Genomic DNA, 17,381 nt, shown 5'->3' with positions numbered 1-17,381 from the left:
CAGTCCTGTGGAAATTCAGTAATCAAATCCCACTGACCTTCAAAGTCAGATTCCCTAGGGATCCTCATTGTCTTTTCCTGATCCTCAGGTTGGGAAGTCTGATGTGGGGCCTAGAACTCTCCCAGCGGTGCGAGAATTTCATTGGTATAATTGCTCTCCAGTTTGTGAGTTGTCCGCCTGGCAGCTCTATGGTGGGGCTAATGGTGATCTGCAAGAGGACTTATGCCATACACTGCCTCCCAGCACTGCTGTTGCCAGAGGCTCTGCCCCTGCAGCAGGCCACTGCTGACTCATGGCTCAGGGAAGCCCGATATGCTGCCTCCGTGGGGTGGAAAAGATTCAGACAGGACTGAGGGACTGAACAACTAATTGGCAAGAGGAGAAAAGGCGGGTCATGGAAGGCTAAAGTGGACCAGGTGCCAAGGGAGGCAAGGAGCCGGGCTCACTGAGTGGAGGGGGAAGGGAGGAGTAGAGGTGGGAGCAGGGAGGGACAGAAGAGGAAAGGAGAGAGGGCAGGGTCTGACAGGAAGGGCGGGGCGGGGGCTGGACACAGGGCAGGAACGCATGGTGCAGATTACAAATTCGCAGGTGCGAGGACCTTCCTTGGCTCTGATCGCTGGAGAGGAACCAGACAGCACAGCCATGCTGGAGGCGCTGGGCTCCCTGGCGGCTGCCTTCTGGAGCACGCTCCGTCCTGGCACTGTCCTACTGGGGGCCTTTGTCTTTCTCCTCTTTGTTGATTTCCTCAAAAGGCAGCACCCAAAGAACTACCCGCCAGGGCCCCTGCGCCTGCCCTTCGTAGGCAACTTCTTCCACCTGGACTTGGGGAAAGGGATCGTGGTTCCTCAGCAGGTAGGAGCAGGCGAAAATACCCAAGTGCATCCTGACCTGCAGGACCAGGGCCACTCTGGGTAATGAGGGTGGGAACATGGGGATTCTGAAGCTAAAGTGGTCACCCACCTACATCCTGCCTCTCCTCCCCAGCAACTGGCATGATTCAACCGGTGCTTTGTAGGGATGAAATATTGTTAACTGTTTACTATTTAAGTGTGCTAGACAAGATATGCTTTGAGGGGAAGGTGGTGGTACAGGTTTATTGTACAAAACCAAAAGAGCTTCTTGGTCCATCTAGGTGATGGACAAAGTGTGAATATTGAATTGTAGCACTCAAACGAAGCCTCACATGCTGCCAGGAGCTTTGTTGATGTTTAGTCTTCTCCAGCACCACAGTTCAAAGACATCAGTTCTTTGGCATTCGGCCTTTTCTGTCATCCAGCTCGCGCATCTGTACGTGACTACTGGAGCTTAGTCATCTGCATATTTTCTCGCATGTCAGGGATCCTTGGATAGAGTATGGTTCAGAACCCACTCTGCATCCTCTGTAAATCTTTTTGATTGACCAAGTGACCCTTTGTCTCTTTGTGTTTTTTACTGGAGCCTCAAGTGTAACAGACACAATATGTATTTTAAATCATTTAGTTATGTCTTTTTACAGATTACCGGGACATTCTATTTAGAGCATGGTCACTTTGTCTTTTTAATATTATTATCCCTGGTGGGGGGAGGGGGGAATGCTAAGCCTTCGCTCTTAGAGCTTCTGTTTCGCATGTGTAAACTGGTGATACTGCTACCTAAATCCTTACCACTTTTCAGCTACATTGTTCCCATCCCTACCAAGACAGAGCCCCGACCTTCAGGCTCCTCCATCTGCAGTCACTCTCAAGTATTCATTTAAAAATGTCATCCTCTGCCTAGGTTTTCTTAGTGCTTCCTGCTGCTTCCCAGAGTTCATATTCCTTAGGAAGCCACATGGATCCCTTCTTGTAGCCTCTTTCCACTTTATAGTCTTCTCCCCTCAGGGGTCCCTAACGGTGGCCACCCTGAATTCCTTAAAATTCCCTTCAACACCCTATACTATCTCAAGAACCTCTCCCAATACTCTCTCTTTTTTCCTGCCTCTCAGGACAGGGACCTTCATGACAGGCAGCTCTGTGGAAGGTGGTTGTGATGAGGAAATGAAAGGAATGTTCAGTGTTAACATAGCTTATAGCTGGCGCTCAACAATTAATAGGTCTAGTTCCCTAGGAATGCCTGGAAAAGTTTAAATGCAAGCCTGTGTTACAAAGTTCAGATGCAGATGACTTTACCAGTTTCTGGAAGAAACACCCCATTGGTATCACTAAGTGATAGGATTAGTATTTAGATTATTAAAGTCCTAGACCGATGCCCTTTTTAAGAAATGTGTTCTTTTTCAAGTATTGCGAAATATTCTTGTTTTCTTTCTGTTAATAATTTCCAACTAGAGTCCATTAGGACAGACGGCATACACTGTGTGATTTCAACCTTGAACAAATATGTAAAGGTTGATTTTATGACCCATGATAGATACTTGAAACAATATGCTATTGTTCAGAGGAGTGTTCTGTACTCTATGTCAGATAGACCTTATTAGATGTTTGTGTTGTTTAAGTGCGTCTGTACCCTTGTTGATTTCTTATCTACTAATTCTAGCAATTACTATAAGAGTCCTGATATCTGCAACTGAAAAATACAGGTTTGTCAATGTGTTTATTCATTTCTGGTGTATCGTGTTGTATGTGTTAGCCGCTCAGTCATATCCGACTCTTTGTGGCCCCATGGACTGTAGTCTGCCAGGCTCCTCTGTTCATGGAATTCTTCAGGCAGCAATACTGAAGTGGGTTGCCCTTCCCCTTTCAGGGTATCTTCCTGACCGAGGGATCAGTCATGTCTTCCACATTGCAGGCCAGATTTTTTACCATCTGAGCCACCAATGAATTTGGCAGCTCTTTTATGGCATACACACAGACATTAAAATTGCTATGTCATCTCACCCACACCAGGAGCGTGTGGCAGCCGGCGACACCTCCCTCTTGCCTGGGCAGCGGCCCAGGAGCCTGTGCATCCTATCCCCCCACCCCTGTTGCACTGTGTGAACCCAAAGGTGTATTAAACTCTCGACTGCAGCTGAAAAAAAAAATTGCTATGTCTTCTTGGTAAATTGGTTATTTAATTATTACGTAATGTCTCTCTTTATCTCTGATGACTGTCTTTGCCTGAACTTTATCCTATATCACTACAACAGCTCTCCTTTGGTTAATATTTGCATAGCATATGCTTTTCCATTCTTTCACTTTTAGCATATTTATATGATTATATTTGAAATGAATTTTTGTATAACTTGTAGGTGGATTATTATTTCATTCTACCATGCTCTCTTTTGATTGGAGAATTTAGATCATATATATGTAGTGTATTTTTTGATGTGTGAACACTAAAGTCTACTGTTTTATTATTTGTTTTTCACTTTGCTTTCTATTCTTCTATTTCTCCTTTCTTCTCTTACTGTGAGTCACTTAAACATTCTGCAAGAACCCCATTTTAGTGTATCTGTAGTGTTTTTGAGTACATCTCTTTGTATCCCACTTTAAGTGCTTGCTGTAAAGCTTGCAGGCTATGCATACATAGCTTATTGCCTCATCTGATATTGTTTCCATTTAAAGGCTGAAGAAACTGACTGAAATCTGTCAAATTATTTGCCTGTTATTCAAAATTGATAATGATCAAACAAGGACTTGCACCTAAGACTATTTGAACCCTACATACAATCTCTATTAGGCTACCTGACTTTTTTTGATATAGTTAATGAATACTTGATTTATTCTAAGGTTCATTTATCCAAGAGACATTGATGAAGTGCTTATCATATGACAGGTATAGTACAAGAGAGTGTATGATATAATGTGTGGTATAACCCACATTCGGGTAACCAAATGAAATATCATTAGGTGGGTTCACTGTGATTGGGAAGCCGTGGGATAACCTCTGTAGAATGTTGAAATACATTTGGCTGAACTTGAAAGGCATGTTATGCAAGTGGTTATATAAAGTGGAATAAAGTAGACAGGAGATTTTTAAATAGGGAAAAGTGACATGAGCTAAAACAAAGGGGCAGAGCAGTGAAGAACAGGCCTATTTGTTTGGCATGATGAGAGCCTTCCTTATTTTCTCCCCATTTTCTAAACTCTCTCTGTCATAGCTATGTGGCTTATTGAGAGAACATTCTGGAAATATGAAGAAATCTTATTGGCTGTGGTGGGGAAATGATAGATAAGGTAGATAATTGTAGTATGAGGATATACATCAGGCTGCTTGTAACAAAAAGATTTCAAAATACAGTAGTGGCAAAAGGTTGAAATGTATTTGTCTCTCACAAGTAGAAATAGATGTAGGCAGGAAGACCAGTATAACAAGGCTGCTTTGTACCACAAGGTCATCTGAAAACTGCAATGCTTCTGTCTTACTGCTCTGGTCCTGCAGCAGTGTCATGTACTGTAGGAAAGAGGAAAGAGGAAAATGGGAGATGATGAGAAGCAACTTTCTTTTAAGGACAGGACCTAGAAGATTCACACATCACCGCTACTCACATCCCAGTGGACTCATGTGAAATTGATAAGAAGTAACGTGGCCCCTTAACCCTAGGGAATTCATCACTCAGAAGAACAGAGAGTATCTCCATGCTTTCATTTAAGGATGAGTCATATAGAGGAAGCTAGAGAGAGCCCTTCTTTATGCTCATTAATTAGGCTCTATATCTCTGTGCCTCTTTTTCTGGAAGCTGGGAATAAATTCTAGGGTTGTTATAAGAATTAAAAGTCATGAATATCACTTAACTGCCAGAATGCTGAGCACATAGGCGATTGTTATTTCTATATCTACCACCCTCTCCCATTCTTCAGAACTTTATAGTAACAAATTCAAGGAAAAGCCAGTTGTTGGTTGCATAGCAGGCATCACTTGTCTGGCCTGATCACTGCATGGGCTCCAGCCATCCAGTCTCTGGGCACTTCTTCCAAATCCTTTCACTAAAATACACTTCTAAATAGATCAAGAACAATAAATAATTTATTATTAATTTTAGTATTATGATCACTATTTTTGCTGGCCGAAATCTTGACTTTCTTTCTCCACTGAAGCCAAATAAAAGAGAAAGACAGGAGGATATAGAGAGTTGGCCTTAACTCTCAGCCAACAGAGAGGGGAACACAGTAGGCTCAAGCCCCAAAAGGGTGCCCGTCCTCTGCCCCATGAGGAGTCTTCAGTTCTATCACTCAGCCATGTCCAACTCTTTGCAACCCCATGAACCACAGCATGCCAGTCCTCCCTGTCCATCACCAACTGCCTGAGTCTACCCAAACCCATATCCCTTGAGTCCGTAATACTATCCAATCATCTCATCCTCTGTGTCCCCTTCTCCTCCTGCCCTCAATCTTTCCCATCATCAGAGTCTTTTCCATTGAGTCAGCTCTTCATATCAGGTGGCCAAAGTATTGGAGTTTCAGCTTCAGCATCAGTCCTTCCAGTGAATATTCAGGACTGATTTCCCTTAGGATGGACTGGTTGGATCTCCTTGCAGTCCAAGGGACTCTCAAGAGTCTTCTCCAACACCACAGTTCAAAAGCACCAATTCTTCAGCACTCAGCTTTCTTTATAGTCCAACTCTCACATCCATACATGACTACTAGAAAAACCATAGCCTTGACTAGACAGACCTTTGTTGGCAAAGTAATATCTCTGCTTTTTAATATGCTGTCTACATTGCTCATAACTTTCCTTCCAAGGAGTCTTTTAATTTCATGGCTGCAGTCACCATATGCAGTGATTGATTGATTTTGGAGCACTCCAAAAAAATTAAGTCAGCCCCTGTTTCCACAGTTTCCCTCTCTATTTGCCATAAAGTGATGGGACCAGATGCCATGATCTTCGTTTTCTGAATGTTGAGCTTTAAGCCAACTTTTTCACTAACCTCTTTCACTTTCATCAAGAAGCTCTTTAATTCTTCCTCACTTTCTGCCATAAGGTTGGTGTCATCTGCATATCTGAGGTTATTGATATTTCTCCCAGCAATCTTGATTCCAGCTTGTGCTTCTTCCAGCCCAACGTTTCTCATGATGTACTCTGCATATAAGTTAAATAAGCAGGGTGGCAATATACAGCCTTGATGTACTCCTTTCCTGATTTGGAACCAGTCTGTTGTTCCATGTCCAGTTCTAAGTGTTGCTTCCTGACCTGCATGTAGGTTTCTCAAGATGCAGGTCAGGTGGTCTGGTATTCCCATCTCTTTCAGAATTTTCCACAGTTTATTGTGATCCACACAGTCAAAGGCTTTGGCATAGTCAATAAAGCAGAAAGAGATGATTTTATGGAACTCTCTTGCTTTTTCCATGATCCAGCAGACGTTGGCAATTTGTTCTCTGGTTCCTCTGCCTTTTCTAAAACCAGCTTGAACATTTGGAAGTTCATGGTTCACATATTACTAAAGTCGGGCTTACAGAATTGGAACATTACTTTACTAGCTTGTGAGATAATTGTGCAGTAGTTTGAGCATTGTTTGGCATTGCCTTTCTTTGGGATTGGAATGAAAACTGACCTTTTCCAGTCCTGTGGCCACTGCTGAGTTTTCCAAATTTGTTGGCATATTGAGTGCAGCACTTTCACAGCATCATCTTTCAGGATTTGAAATAGCTCAACTGGAATTCCATCACCTCCACTAGCTTTGTTCATCGTGATGCTTCCTAAGGCCCACTTGCCTTCACATTCCAGGATGCCTGGCTCTAGGTAAGTGTGAGTGATCACACCATCATGGTTATCTGAGTTGTGAAGATCTTTTTTGTACAGTTCCTCTGTGTATTCTTGCCACCTCTTCTTAATATCTTCTTCTTCTGTTAGGTCCCTACCATTTCTGTCCTTTATTGTGCCCATCTATGTGTGAAATGTTCTCTTGGTATCTCTAATTTGCTTGAAGAGATCTCTAATTTTTCCCATTCTTTGTTTTCCTATATTTCTTTGCATTGATCACTGAGGAAAGCTCTTATCTCTCCTTGATATTTTTTGGAGATCTGCATTCAAATGGGTATATCTTTCCTTGAGGAGACTAGGGGCTTATATAAGATAAAGGTTCACAGTCATGAGTTGATGATGAACCCAGGTGTTAGCATTTTTTTATTTTTTCTTTTTGCATTGTTTCCAAAACAGTCATAGACTGGGGTCACTTACCCAGTAATTGAGTCTGGCAATTTGGTGGTCCTGTGGCCTTCTTTCTGATATGTAAAAAAGAACTACAAGGGGAGGAGAGCATTGGAAGCATGAACACCAGACAGAGGATGTATTTAGCATAAAGTCAAAGGAAAACAGGTGTCAAATGTAGCTCCTGCAGAGAGCTAGGTGGCAGAAAAGCAAACTTGGTTACGGTTGTTGAATTAGGAGGGCAGAAAAGCAACCTTAGTTATGGACATGCAGATTTAGGAACAGTTGGGTGGTGCTAGTGATAAAGAAGACTTCCCTGGTGGCTCAGACGGTAAAGCATCTGTCTACAATGCGGGAGACCCAGGTTCGATTCCTGGGTTGGGAAGATCCTCTGGAGAAGTAAATGGCAATCCATTCCAGTACTGTTGCCTGGAAAATCCCATGGACAGAGGAGTCTGGTAGGCTACAGTCCATGGGGTCGCAAAGAGTCGGATACGACTGAGCGACTTTATTCATTCATTCAGTGATAAAGAAACTGCGTGTCAGTGCAGGAGATATGAGACATGGATTTAATCCCTGGGTCAGAAAGAGCCCCTGGAGGAGGGCATGGCAACCCACTCCAGTATTCTTACCTGGAGAATCCCATGGATAGAGGAGCCTGGCGGGCTACAGTCCATAGGGTTACACAGAATCAAACATGACTGAAGCAAATGTGCATGCGTGCACACACCCATGCAAAGTAAAAAATACTCAGAATGTTCAGGTCTGCACACTGTTGTCTTATCTTCATTGTTTTCAGGAAAGGGAAAGAAAACTCATTCCTCTTTTTTTCCCCTTTTCACTGCAACACTGTCACCAGAATCCTAAATTGTAATCGCTGTCATTTTATACATTTTGAAATTGAGGCAGAGGGAATTTAAAAAGCTTGACTAAATCTCACACAGAAAGTAACAAGTGGAAGCTGAACACAAAGGGATTTGTATGACTTCAAAATCCAGTCTCTGAGGCACTCACCTTACCTCATCTATTCAGGTTTCTACATACAAGCAAAACAAGGTCTAAAGTGTTTCACTTGACATTAAGACATCCTTGGTCCAGCTCACAGTACCTTGCCAGCCTGTATCCCATCTCTCTACACAGTGAGAGCTATTTTTTCCGGGAACCTATCCTAGCCCCTGGGTCCCTTATGTGTCTGTGACACAGTCGCACACCCTCCCTTTCCCTTTCTTTCCCTTTGGTCGATTACTCTCATTCCGACTTTCATACCATCACCTCCATGAAGCTCTAAGGTCCAGCACCATCTCAATTCCATGTTTCTGTCCCTAAATCTTACATAATGCCGGCACATGCCTTCTGGCCACCAACAGCTCTGTTACATTGGCTAAGTCACTTCTCTATGCCTCGTTGTCCTTACTAAAACATGGATAAAATCATTAGTACTGCAGGGTGGTGTGAAGGAAGTGAGATAAACGGTGAAAGTCGTTTGCATGCCACCCAGGAACTGTGGTTGTCTATGAACACTGCCTTTCTTCTGCACATCATCCGTGTGCTCTTGTCCCATCTGTCCCCTTGAGCCAGTGCACGCATGTCGCTTTGCACACAGAGACCATTCATTCCCCACATTATAGAGTGGCTGTCTGACTGGACCCAAGGCACAAAGTGCGTTTCACATTCTTGTTCTCATTCCTCCTCACAGAAACTATCTTGGTTCTGGAGTGTGGGGTTTCCCAGCATGCCGTTCTGCTTGTGGGATTTTGTTCCCTGTCCAGGGATCATCCCTGGGTCCATGGCAGTGGAAGCCTAGTCCTAATCACTGAAGTGCCAGGGAGTTCCCCCTCACAGAAACTCCAAGGGAGGAACAGTTTTCTACCTTTCACAGCTGGGGAGCTTAGGCTCCAAGAAAAGTAAAGCAACTATTCTGAGATCTCAGTTGTCAATCACAGAGTTAAGATGACTCCAGAACTAGTGTTCACTTCTCCATATCTAGTCCCTGACTCAGAGTGACTTTTTTATCACCGAGAACCTGTTGAGGAAGGGGACATTCTCTTGTGATTAAACAGATACTATGCACTAAGAAGTCCATGCTTGATAGGTTAGTCTTCAACTAAACATCTCTGACTTCTCTGGTGAGTCACATGTGCTGAATTCTCTCCATTCACTAAATTCTAAGATGCTTAAGATAAGAGACCTTTGTTTACTTTATTATATTTTTATGCATTATTCACAGGTCACATAAGCTCACTCAATTTAAGTAAGTCGAACATATGAATGAGTTTTATAGTGAATGTCTGTGTCCTCTAGTGGATTTGGTGGAAGTCTAGATGCAGCCCAAGATGCACACACAGACACACAGCTTCCACTCATTACAAGCCTCCCCTCCGCACTCCCCTGGACCCCCGTCGCAGCTCCGCACATTCTCCATCCTGGACACATAGACAAGTACATACCCAACTGTGACTCTTCTATTTTTCAGATTGTGAAGAAATATGGGAGTATTATTAGGCTGGATTTTGGCGCAGTTCATTCCATTCTTATAACTGGATTGCCTCATATCAAAGAAGCCCTTGTCTACCAGGAACAAAACTTTGTAAACCGCCCCATGTTACCTATTCAGAAACGTATCTTTAACAATAAAGGTAAGTTCCATGACCAAAATAAGAAGCATATATTTGATATTCCTGTGGCCTCTGAAAGTGTTTCCAACACTCCCAGGACCAGGCCCCTCATAGAATCTCTGCCCCTCCAGGAAACTGAGTGGCCCCATTTCTTGTTGAAGTCACCTCCTCAGGGAACCTGGCCGGGTCAGCTCTAATGTCAGGGATTTGGGAGAAGTGGCATCATTGAATTCACTCTGGATGTTTTGATAAATAAGTATCCTCATCACTCAGTGATGTGATGTGTTTTTTTAAGAAGAAGAAAGGCAATGCTGTGTTCTCAGTCTCTCTTCTATTTTCTCATTCAAATCTTCAAATCTTGTCCCCTAGGAAAATATGTAGATCAGCTTCCTCCTACTGACTTTGTGATCCCTTCTTGCCTCTAATTCCTTGTGCTCTGTAATTAAAGCTGTGCCTCACAAAGTATCTCGAGCTTTCTGTCAATGGGAGAGTTTGGCATGAATACTTAAAAAGATCATAAAATAAACTTGGCAAATGAACTTATCTTTTCAAAATTCTGAATGAAAAGCTAAAATCTATTCCTCTATCAAAGCACTCTTTTTTTTTTCCCCCGGGGCTTTCTTGACTCCTCTTTGAAATATTGCATCTATTAACTCTATATCTCTATTTATTCTATGTCTGTAATGTGAAACTAGTAGCTGGCTCTAGTGATAAAACAGTGAGCAGAACAGACAGAATCCTTGGTTTTCTATAACTTACAAGTGATTAGAAAAGATGGTATCAATTACACAAATAATTTAATGCTATGAGTGTTATGAAGTGTTACGAAGAGTAGGGTTCATCTGTTACGGGTATGTAATCTGCTCCTGAGACTCAGGAAAAGCTAATGAAGTTAAAGACAAGTAATAAAGTGAAGAAGCAATCCAGAAATCCAGTGATGAAGCAATCCAGAATAGAATCTGAAAAGTCTCTCAAGTGGGAAGAAGGACAGTGAACTGAGGAATTGAAACGGGGCCAGTGTAGTACACACAGGGATTAAATGGAGATAAAGTGGAGGTAAAGCTGGGGAGTTTGGCCAGAAACAGTTCATGCAAATTCTTGTTAAGGATGTTGTTTTTATCCTGATAACAATGGAGGCTCCTGAATGGTTTCAGTAGAGAAAGGAATCACCATATTTACATTGTATATTTTAGAGACTTATCTAAACTGCGATGTCAAGAATGGAATAAAAGGCTCAAGAAACTATGGAGACTTGGAGGCTAGAGAAGGTGGTGGCCTGGATGAGGGAGGTGGCAAGAAATGATAGCACAGTAGGTCAGACCAGGAAGGTGACTGTGAAGATACATGGATTTAAGCTACTTGGGAGGCAAATCCAACAGGACGTGGTGACCTAGACAGAGGGAGAATGAGGTGCCGAGGTAGACACCCAAATGGGTCGGTAGAGGAAAGAAGGGACATGTGAAGGAGGACAGATGTTGGCTGGCCTGGGTGGGGATTTGTATGGAGCAAACCATGAACTCAGCCATTGATGTGCTGAGGGTGAAGCCAGGAGAGACAAGCAGCAGGGAACTGTGTATGCACCTGAAGCTGAGTAGCACATGTTAACTCTCAGTAGATGCCATTTGAAATTTTGGAGTGGAGATTTCCTAGAAATGGAGGTCAGGGTAAGAAGAGAAGAGGCTTCAGACCTAATCTTGAAGAGCTCCATCATTTCAAAATTGGATCAAAGAAGATAAGTTAACCAAAGGTATGATAATTTCTCTGAAGTCAGAGAATTAGCAGAAAAATCTGGAGAGTGTGATGTTCTGGGCTCCATTGGCAGAGAGTGTTTCAAGAAGAAAGCATCTCATGCTGCTGAGACATCAAGATGAAGCTGAAAAGGATCCTGGATTGAACAGTAAGAAGAGCCGTTTCACTAAGGTGGTGGAAGCCAAAGGGAGATATTAGAAGGAGTTGAAGTGTGAGATGAAATGAAGAAATAAGAGGACGGTGGCCTCACCAGTGTTATAAAATAAATACCGTTATTTGACAGCATATTAAGATGTATTCTTTTTCCTTTTTCTGTGGTATTCTTTCTGCACAGTGTTCACATTTCTTTGTTTTTGTGGGTGGGTGATTTATTTATCTTTTTAAGATCTTTTCTCCTTATGAGGATTGATTTTGTCTAATCCATAAATTCATACTTAGTATGTAGCATAGCAAATTCTTAAATGTGGTTATGTGATAAGTAATCAGAGTGTGGGTTTTGGAGTCAGGCAGACTTGAATTGAACACGTGTTCAGGTGCATACTAAGTTTATGACCTTGTAGAGTGTAGATTTATCCTTTGAGCCTCATTTTTCTCATGATCAAAATTGGAAGGCTGATTTGTCAGTACTGGTTATACTTACATCATAGAGATTCTATGAGTACTAAATTACATAATGCATTAAAAATGCTAATGTGCCCAGCATTGCAAGCAATCAGTAAATTCAAGCCATTATGTCCATTGCTTAGGGATTATTTCTCTGAATAATTTTCAAGTGCCTAAAAGTGCTTCTCCTTCCTTCCATCTGATATGTTATCACCCATGGACCTTGTTTGCCTTGCTTTTCATAACATTGTATTCATTTTCCCAGGCTTGATCAGGTCCAATGGCCAGGTATGGAAAGAGCAAAGAAGGTTCACCCTGACAACTCTGAGGAACTTCGGTTTAGGAAGGAAGAGCTTAGAGGAACGCATTCAGGAAGAACTCACCTACCTCATCCAGGCAATAGGAGAGGAGAACGGTGAGCGGGTCGTAGGACAGATGCAGGGACTGTGGTTCATGCTTTCACTAACCAGAAGCTCATCAGTACCTACATGTCTGTCCTAATATCAGCACTCTGTAGGGTACTGGGGTTGTAGTCTTGGTGGTGGTTCTGTCTTTATGTCATACATCATATAGAGTAGACTTTTATTGGAATGAAAAAGAAACCTATCTGAAGGCTCCATCTCTTCTCCTGCCTCCAGGACAGCCTTTTGACCCTCACTTCATAATCAACAATGCCGTTTCCAATATTATTTGCTCCATCACCTTCGGGGAGCGGTTTGACTACCAGGATGATCAGTTCCAGGAGCTGCTGAGGCTGCTGGATGAGGTCTTGTGTATACAGGCATCAGTGTGCTGCCAGGTAAAACAGTTCACATTTCATGTCATGAAAAAAATATTGGGTTGACGTCAGAATCAGATGAGATGGAGTCACCCTTTCCTTTTTAGCTGAAATCTAATCTTTCTCAACACAAGCTTATTTGAAATCAATCTCTTGATTTTACTGTTTTGGGATAATATTGTTTAATATTTACTATAGACAAAGAAAATTTCCAATATTCATATGAAGTACCAAACTTTACAGGACAAACCATGTATGCACTTGTGTTTTTTTCCTTGGAAAACATAACATTGCCATCACTTTTGAGTTCCTCCTATGCATTTCCTCCCTATTTCCACACCTGCCTGATCCTCACATGTTTGCTTCTGTGCCTGGCTCTTCCTTGGCCCATTGTTTTGAGATTCATTTCTTAGTTGCTCTTCTTTTACTCTGCATAGTTTTTACTGCATGAACATGACGCTGATTTTTATTCTCTTGAAAAACACTATGGGGTTGATGAACACTTGGGGATGTTATGAATAAATCTGCCATGAACATTCTTGTTCAGTCATTCCTGTGGACACACCTACTCCTTTCTCTTGCATATACCCCTGGACATAAAAATGTTTATAGCCGTCCAAGTGGTTATACAATTTACATTCCTATCTACACATGATATTATCAGTTTCCGAAACTTGTGAGATATGGCTTTAAAGGATTCAAACCTCACCCCTTCCTTAGTAGTCCCTGGCCTCCCCTTTCGTCCTACTGGGGTTTTGAGTCTGTCCAAACCTCTGCTCAACTCATTGGCCCCTCAGCCCCTTTACTCAGTTTGGAAGACACTTCTAGGGGAAAATCAGATCCAAGTGTTCAAGTAAATGCTTGAGTATCTAGAGTAGGATTTACTTGCGTTCATTTTTAACAAACAACATTGCCTGGAAATTTATGGAATCTCACCAAAATGGAATAAGAAGTTAGCATGAATCCTAGCTCAGTAAAGGAGTATAGAATATGCCTGCAATGTAAGAGACGCTGGAGACTTGGGTTTGACTCCTGGGTCAGAAGGTCCCCTGGAGAAGGAAATGGCAACCCACTCCAGTGTTCTTGCCTGAGAAATCCCATGGACAGGGGAGCCTGGTGGGCTACAGTCCATGGGGTCACAAGAGTCAGACATGACTGAGTGACTAAAAAAAATGAATCCTAGTATGGTAAAGAGGTATAATGAATGTGAGCTATTATAATTTTTATTGTTAATGTTATTTTTGAAAAACATTCTGTATTTTCATCTCTAATCTCAGTAATTCCATTTTCTACCCTTTTAGAAAGTCTGAGACCTCACTGAGTACCTTGTGGAGTATTCCCACTGAAAAGAAATTCCTGGGATGGTTGGATGGGGTAGTAGGTGAGGGGTAAGGGCAGGGGTACTATGCATTTTTAGAAACACAGAGTAGTTCAGCAACTTTGATGGACAATTGCATACACTTTATCTGAGTTAATTATTTAAACAATTCTTTAAGGATGAAATGAAGTATCCTGACGTATACAGGCAGATATGGGAATGTGTAAGCAAATCTGCATAGTGGTCCACTGACTCTCCATTAGGTGCTCTAATGATCTCATGTGATTGTTCATGAAAATAACCCTGGTGCCCCAATGTCATGACAAATTACATCACCATCATTATCATCATTATTATTGTCCCCCAAATTTGTGAAAGCAGCAGAGCTAATAGTCACGTCTTTTTCATTGTAAGTCAAGGAAATTTTCCATTATGTTGTGCTATCAATTTTATACTAGAACGTATTAGAGAAAATATATCTAAAAGTCACTTAATTTTATTTTATTTTTTGTTTTTTTGAAATTTATTTTTATTTATTTTTTATTTTATATTACAATACTATATTGGTTTTCCCATACATTGACATGAATCCACCACAGGTGTATCTTACCCACATGGAGAATACATCATAATGGGCAGATAATCAAATACATTTCCATTTTTAACATAGATGGCTAGCTAGCTAGACAGTGGTAGTCTACAATACATCATAATGGGCAGATAATCAAATACATTCCTATTTTTAACAGAGATGGCTAGCTAGCTAGAGAGCGGTATTCTACACACACACACACACACACACACACACACACACACACACATGCTAGAGACAATTGCCATGAAGAAAAATAAAGCAAAATTAAGGGAATGGAGAAAGGGCTCCAGAGATGCTACTTAGAGGATTATCAGGATGAATTAAATAAAAGGCTAGTGTCGTACAGATTCCAGAGGAAGATCAATTGCGATTGGAAGAATAGCAAATGCAAAGGACTACATATTGTCATCCTTGACATTATCACAGAGACCAATGGGGATGGGCTAGAAAGACTGAGACAGAGTTAAGATGGCAGTGAGTGACAGGCAGCAGAGGAAGAGACATGAGGGTGAGGGGTCAGGACACATACAGCTCCAGGCCAGGAGGAGGATGTAGAATTTGTCTAAACATCTTCAAAAGTCACCAGAATATTGAGGAATAAACAGTGAAACATTCTATTAAACTGTTAAAGGATCCCTCAGGCTGCTCAGTAGAAGACAGACTGGGAAGGGGGTTAAGGAGAGAATCAGGAAATGTGTTGGAGGCTTTACAGAATCCAGGTAAGAAATGGCGGTGATTTTTACTAAACTGAAAAATGCATAGAGTAGTAAGAAGTGGTTCAAAATTGGCTATATTTTGAATGGAGGCCAGAGGGGAAAGAAGAGGATTGAGGCAGAGAAGATGAGTCAAGGGTGACACCAAGGGTCAAGTGGAAGTAAGAAAGAGACATAGAATGTGGAACACCGTCTCACCCCCTTGTCCACTGACTGTTTCGTTTTCTCCATCAGCTCTACAATGCCTTTCCAAGAATAATGCATTTCTTTCCGGGATCCCACCAAACTCTCTTTCATAAATGGGAGAAACTGAAAATGTTTGTTGCTAATGTGATTGAAAACCACAGGAAAGACTGGAATCCTGCTGCAGCAAGAGACTTCATTGATGCTTACCTCCAGGAAATAGAAAAGGTGAGGGGACCTGGGTGTTTTCCTGAGGAGTGTTCTTAGAGAGCACGTGGGGGGATCCTGGTTTCTTATTGCTGCTGTAACAAGTCACCACAAACTTGGGGGCTGCAAACAACCAGGGCCCCTTCCTCCATCTTCAAAGCCATTAATGTAGCTTCTTCTCTGCCCCCATCCTCACATCTTCTCTTTATGTTCTACTTACTTCCCCTTATAGACTCTTGTGACTATAATGGTACACTGGGATAATCTAGAATAATCCTCCTGTATCAAGATCCTTAACTTCATCATATCTGCAAAGCTCCATCTGTCAAAAAGTATTCACCCATTCTAGAGATTAAGATATTCATATGTTTGTGAGTCATTATTCAGTCTATCACAGGAAAGAAAGAATAGAGGCAATATTTCATAGTATGTACAAATATCATTAACTCAGAACTGATGATACAATTAGAAATAAAGATATTTGTTAAAGAGTATTTGGCTTGTGTGCATGCTCAGTCACTAAGTCATATCCAACTCTTTGTGACCTCATGGTCTGTATGCTACCAGGCTCCACTGTTCATGAAATTTCCCAAACAAGAATACTGGAGAGGGTAGCCAATTCATCCCCCAGGGGATCTCCTCATGTCTCCTACATTGCAGGCAGATTCTCTTCCTGGGAAGTCCATTTGACTTGAAATCTTTGTAAAGGCCAAATACTGCCTTTAGTAGTCTATGCTATTCTCTACCCATATGTGAAAGACCTATACACAAAGGAAAATGAGACATTATTTAATTCTTACTTGTCAATACCCAGTTTCTTACACTTTTCTCAAACTCCCCAGTTCAGTTCAGTTCAGTTCAGTTCACTCAGTTGTGTCCAACTCTTCTGCGACCCCATGAATCGCAGCACGCCAGGCCTCCCTGTCCATCAACAACTCCCGGAGTTCACTCAGACTCACATCCATCGAGTCAGTGATACCATCCAGCCATCTCATCCTCTGTCGTCCCCTTCTCCTCCTGCCCCTAATCCCTCCCAGCATCAGAGTCTTTTCCAATGAGTCAACTCTTCACATGAGATAGCCTAAGTACTGGAATTTCAGCTTCAGCATCATTCCCTCCAAAGAAATCCCAGGGCTGATCTCCTTCAGAATGGACTGGTTGGATCTCCTTGCAGTCCAAGGGACTCTCAAGAGTCTTCTCCAACACCACAGTTCAAACGCATCAATTCTTTGGCGCTCAGCCTTCTTCACAGTCCAACTCTCACATCCATACATGACCACTGGAAAAACCATAGCCTTGACTAGACGGACCTTTGTTAGCAAAGTAATGTCTTTGCTTTTGAATATGCTATCTAGGTTGGTCATAACTTTTCTTCCAAGGACTAAGCATCTTTGAAATTAATGCCTGCAGTCACCATCCGCAGTGATTTTGGAGCCCAAAAAACTAAAGTCTGACACTGTTTCCACTGTTGCCCCATCTATTTCCCATGAAGTGGTGGGACCAGATGCCATGATCTTCGTTTTCTGAATGTTGAGCTTTAAGCCAACTTTTTCACTCTCCACTTTCACTTTCATCA

At 42.0% G+C, this 17,381-nt stretch overlaps 1 protein-coding gene across 1 annotated transcript in view; it reads left to right on the top strand.

Moving 5' to 3' along the window:
* LOC102190840 (cytochrome P450 2J2) overlaps positions 599-17,381 on the top strand; it is a 34,759-nt gene continuing 17,976 nt past the window's right edge. The window contains exons 1-5 of the mRNA XM_005678341.3: positions 599-852; positions 9,518-9,680; positions 12,277-12,426; positions 12,650-12,810; positions 15,650-15,826. Of these exons, the coding sequence (XP_005678398.2) occupies positions 643-852; positions 9,518-9,680; positions 12,277-12,426; positions 12,650-12,810; positions 15,650-15,826 (861 nt within the window). The 5' untranslated portion in view covers positions 599-642. The remainder of the gene's footprint in view (positions 853-9,517; positions 9,681-12,276; positions 12,427-12,649; positions 12,811-15,649; positions 15,827-17,381) is intronic.

This window comes from Capra hircus, chromosome 3 (genome assembly GCF_001704415.2).
Source record: "Capra hircus breed San Clemente chromosome 3, ASM170441v1, whole genome shotgun sequence".
NCBI lineage: Eukaryota > Metazoa > Chordata > Mammalia > Artiodactyla > Bovidae > Capra > Capra hircus.
Note: the sequence above shows the minus strand (reverse complement) of the source record. Positions and strands in the feature narration are given on the sequence as shown.